The sequence below is a fragment of the Pyrus communis genome, chromosome 11, assembly GCF_963583255.1.
Source record: "Pyrus communis chromosome 11, drPyrComm1.1, whole genome shotgun sequence".
Taxonomy (NCBI): Eukaryota; Viridiplantae; Streptophyta; class Magnoliopsida; order Rosales; family Rosaceae; genus Pyrus; species Pyrus communis.
Window position 1 is genome coordinate 16,765,562 of NC_084813.1, and position 4,374 is coordinate 16,769,935.

The window sequence follows — 4,374 nt, forward strand, 5'->3', positions numbered from 1 at the left end:
ATAATGAATAATTTCTTCTCTATACATATAGCTCAAAGCTATTACAACAACAACTACTTTGGTGAATGATTACTAACCGAAGAGAGGAGCTCTTTTCAAATGGGGGATGTGGCACCCCTTGTTCTCTGCCCTCTTTCTCTCTGCAAAACTCTCTGCAAATCTCCCTTCTCTCTTGTTTCCACACAACCGAATGGAAAAGCAACCAAACCCTTTATTATGAAAAAAACCAAAACTCACGGGTGTTGTTTCAAAACCTTTTTCAAAAGCAACCAAACATTTCCCTTATTTTCCTCCCTAAAACAAGGAAGGTGTTCCTCACTTTTGGTTTGTTTAATCTAAAGTTTTCTTGGACTTGTCCACTTGGCCACTTGGCCAATTATTCAACAGTTCACAACTTCTCTGATGGTCATGGCTGCCTCAGCTGGTAATTTCTACCAAGACTTTGATGTTACATTTGGGGATGGACGTGCCAAGATGCTCAACGGAGGACAGCTTCTCACGCTCAACCTTGACCAGGCATCTGGGTCTGGTTTCAAGTCCAAAAATGAGTACTTATTTGGAAGGATTGATATGCAGATCAAGTTGGTCACTGGGAACTCAGCTGGAACCGTCACTGCCTACTATGTAAGTAGTAGTACTACTACTAGATACCCTCCTAATTTGTATCCTTTGTAATTCTATAGATATATTTTGTATAATTCCTTTTCTAATTTATGAAACCAAATGCAAATTTGCAGTTATCTTCTGAAGGTCCAACTCATGATGAAATCGACTTTGAGTTTTTGGGGAATGTATCTGGAGATCCCTACACTCTCCATACCAATGTGTTCAGCCAAGGAAAAGGGAACAGAGAACAGCAGTTCCAACTTTGGTTTGATCCCACAAATGCCTTCCACACTTACTCCATTGTATGGAACTCCCAACGCATTATGTAAGTTTGCAACTTTCACACCTACGGTTAATTCATTTATTTTCATTTAAAGTTTCTCGTCTATAATTAACCGGAAAATGCTTGGCTTGTACAAGTACAAAGCCATTCCTCCCTGCAGACAAACCACAATACGAGAAATGAATAAGTAACATGTGCCAAGCAATGTTCTAACTAGTTACTGAATAAAAACTAACTAAATACATATACAAATCAATGTTGTGCAGATTCTTGGTGGATAACATTCCAATCAGAGTGTTCAACAACCTGGAATCAGTTGGAGTTCCATTCCCTAAAAACCAGCCCATGCGGATTTACTCAAGCCTGTGGAATGCAGATGACTGGGCAACAAGAGGTGGCCTTGTGAAGACAGACTGGACCAATGCTCCCTTCACTGCCTCTTACAGAAATTTCAAGGCCAATGCTTGTACTGCTGACTCATCATCCTCATGTGCCTCCACTGCATCTACCAATTCAGTAGGAGACAGTGCATGGCAGACTCAAGGTCTTGATGCAGCAGGCCGAAACCGGCTTCGATGGGTGCACCAAAAGTTCATGATCTACAACTACTGCAATGACCTTAAACGTTTCCCACAAGGCCTCCCAGCAGAATGCAGAAGATCAAGGTTCTAAAGATCCAGATATAATGTCATCGCATATTCCCTCTTTCGCATGTACGCAGCATTCATTCTTTTGTGTAATTAGCTTCATTTAATGAAGCACTCTTTTTCGTTCTACAAAGAATAATATTATTCATACCATATTTTTATACCATATTTCTATACCACTGGTATCTGAAGTGGACAGCCACATCATTTGAAAAATTTGCAAAACCCAAGGAAAAGAAGGATAAAGACTCCTCATATACCACAATCATCATTTAATTAACTAGTTTTTCTTAATTATTAGTTTATTAAATAATGAACTAAATTTATAAATCTGATTAATTCAAATGATGTGGATGTCCACATTAAATACCATCTAAAATGGTATAAAAATGTAATACAAAAACATAGTATGAATAACATTACTCTTCTGCAAATAAAGATTTTGTAATGTGACATTATTGTCCCATGGTTGTATTCTTTCATCGTAAGCTGAATTGAGATTCTGGAATAAAGCACTTCATTATTAAATCATCTTAGTAGAATTTTAATTTCTTATTGCAGTGTTTTATTTAAGATATGTAGGATTACTGTTTTTTTTTCTTGTCACATCACCCTCCTGGAAACGCGACCATGTATATCTGCCATATATGGCCAGGTTTACGATCATTTGCAATTGAGTCATGTTCTGTCATTTCAATTTTTTTACGAGTCATAGTTGACTCTCCGTCGACCTCTTTAATTAATCTGTCAACGGTGTTTGCATTATCTCGTAATGAAGATCATAACTGTTACTAATTAGTGTCCTAAATATAGTCATAAGAACAACATTTATGATGAAGTTACGTAGACTGATTACAACGGCATCATCTAAAAAATATGTTGCTAGTTTGTCGCAAAAGGAAACCACATTGGACAATTCAGTCTCAATATTCTAAATACAGCATGACCTATTCGAAGCAGCATGCCACTCTGCCCACAACGTATAAACAACATTCTGTGATTCGGAAACAAATTTCACAAATTGAGATACAATCTGAAGATTAATTTAGATTGTATTCTTAGTTTTACATTTTAAAGTTAAAATCGACAAAAAATTTCAGGTACTTTTGTAAACAACATTTCCTCATTTTCTGTTTCTGGGAAGTTTTCAAGGTCTTGTTTTCGAAATTATCCTCCTAACAAATTTCAATTTGATTTTTAAATCCCATAAAAATTTCTTCAAATAAAAAATGTCTTCTTCTAAGGTCTCAATGATGTTTTTTCTTTCGTTGATCATAATTTCTCTGGTGGCCGTGGTTGCCTCAGCCGATAATTTCTATCAAGACTTTGAGGTTATGTTCGGTGATCAACATGCCAAGGTACTTGAAAATGGACAACTTGTCACCCTCGCCCTTGACAAATCTTCTGGAGCAGGTTTCAAATCCAAGAATGAGTACTTATTTGGAAGGTTTGATATGCAAATCAAGTTGCAACCTGGAAACTCAGCTGGCACTGTCACCACATTTTATGTAACAACTCTCAATCTCTAGCCTTAATTAATTTCATCGGTATTATTTCCATAAATATTGCATATGCATTGCTAATTGTTGAAACATATGCATGCATGCATGCATAGGCAGTTATCTTCTTCAGGTTCAAATCATGATGAGATTGACTTCGAGTTTCTCGGCAACTCAACTGGGGAACCCTACACTATCCATACTAATGTCTACGCCCAAGGACAAGGGCTCAAGGAACAACAATTCCGCGTATGGTTTGATCCCACTCAAGACTTCCACACATACTCCATTGTTTGGAACACCAAGCGCATTATGTAAGTTGCACTCACCGACACGTACCATAAACTTGATAACATTGTAAATTTTAATTGGTGGTACCAAATACCGATCTACAATTATTTCTTACACTTGAGATTACAAAGTACAATTCGTTGGTACAAGGAAGTAGACAATATTTACCAATATTTTCATCGTACTCACCTTGGAACACATACTATTACGCAGATTCTTGGTGGATAATAGTCCAATTAGAGTGTTCAACAACTTGGAATCAATTGGTCTTCCATTCCCTAAAAACCAACCCATGAGGATTTATGCAACTTTTTGGAATGCCGATGACTGGGCAACACAAGGTGGGCGTGTGAAGACTGACTGGAACCTAGCTCCTTTCACTGCCTCTTACAGAAACTTCAACATCAACGCTTGCCTTGGGTCACAAGGACCATCTTGTGCCTCCACATCTACCAATAGGTCAGCGGATGGCGCTTCATGGGCAAACCAAGGGCCCAATGCTGCAGAACGAAATAGGCTTCGATGGGTGCAGCGCAAGTTCATGGTCTATGACTACTGCACTGACCGTATTAAGTTCACCAAAGGTCTCCCTCGTGAATGCAAGCATTCAAGGATCTAAGGCTTCTAAGGAAACCAGATGCCAAATGATCGCACATCCCATGCATTCTTTTGACATATATTATCCACAAATGACGTAGTAAGTTTGTCTCCGACGGTTTGGAGGATGTCTAATGTTCAGCAAACAAGAATGTAAGTAAGATATAAGCATCTGTAGGTGAGTTCAATAACTAGATCGTTGTAGCTGGCCCTATCCGTTGTGGTGGCTGAACGTAATCTGGCACAAGTGAGTTTAATTTCTGCGGTAGGCATATTAATTTCCAAACTCCAAAAAACAGCCCCTGCCTTAACGAGTCATAGCCTTTTTACCACCAAACTCTCCTCCTTCAACGACAATAACAAGTCAATTGTGAGTGGATTCATGAAACCAAATTGTTAGTTCGTAAAACGACTATGAACATGAGTAGGCATGATGTTGGATAAATAGCCA

General features: G+C 38.3%; 2 protein-coding genes across 2 annotated transcripts; both read left to right on the forward strand.

Moving 5' to 3' along the window:
- The first annotated feature begins 392 nt into the window (after positions 1-392).
- Positions 393-1,702, forward strand: LOC137708470 (xyloglucan endotransglucosylase protein 1-like). The gene is made up of 3 exons (XM_068447554.1): positions 393-624; positions 738-931; positions 1,156-1,702. Exons 1-3 carry the CDS (start codon positions 403-405, stop codon positions 1,559-1,561), a joined length of 822 nt encoding a protein of 273 aa, XP_068303655.1. The 5' UTR covers positions 393-402; the 3' UTR covers positions 1,562-1,702.
- Positions 1,703-2,765: 1,063 nt separating this feature from the next.
- On the forward strand, positions 2,766-3,945 carry LOC137709315 (xyloglucan endotransglucosylase protein 1-like). The gene is made up of 3 exons (XM_068448400.1): positions 2,766-3,044; positions 3,156-3,349; positions 3,540-3,945. The coding sequence occupies exons 1-3, from the start codon at positions 2,766-2,768 to the stop codon at positions 3,943-3,945; spliced, it is 879 nt and encodes a 292-aa protein (XP_068304501.1).
- Positions 3,946-4,374: the final 429 nt, after the last annotated feature.

Bases quoted from the DNA above. Each gene is read 5' to 3' on its own strand.
- LOC137708470 (XM_068447554.1), top strand. From the start codon at position 403: ATGGTCATGGCTGCCTCAGCTGGTAATTTCTACCAAGACTTTGATGTT. The intron at 625-737 runs GTAAGTAGTAGT...GCAAATTTGCAG, and splicing joins GAACCGTCACTGCCTACTAT to TTATCTTCTGAAGGTCCAAC. The intron at 932-1,155 runs GTAAGTTTGCAA...AATGTTGTGCAG, and splicing joins TGGAACTCCCAACGCATTAT to ATTCTTGGTGGATAACATTC.
- LOC137709315 (XM_068448400.1), top strand. From the start codon at position 2,766: ATGTCTTCTTCTAAGGTCTCAATGATGTTTTTTCTTTCGTTGATCATA. The intron at 3,045-3,155 runs GTAACAACTCTC...ATGCATAGGCAG, and splicing joins GCACTGTCACCACATTTTAT to TTATCTTCTTCAGGTTCAAA. The intron at 3,350-3,539 runs GTAAGTTGCACT...ACTATTACGCAG, and splicing joins TGGAACACCAAGCGCATTAT to ATTCTTGGTGGATAATAGTC.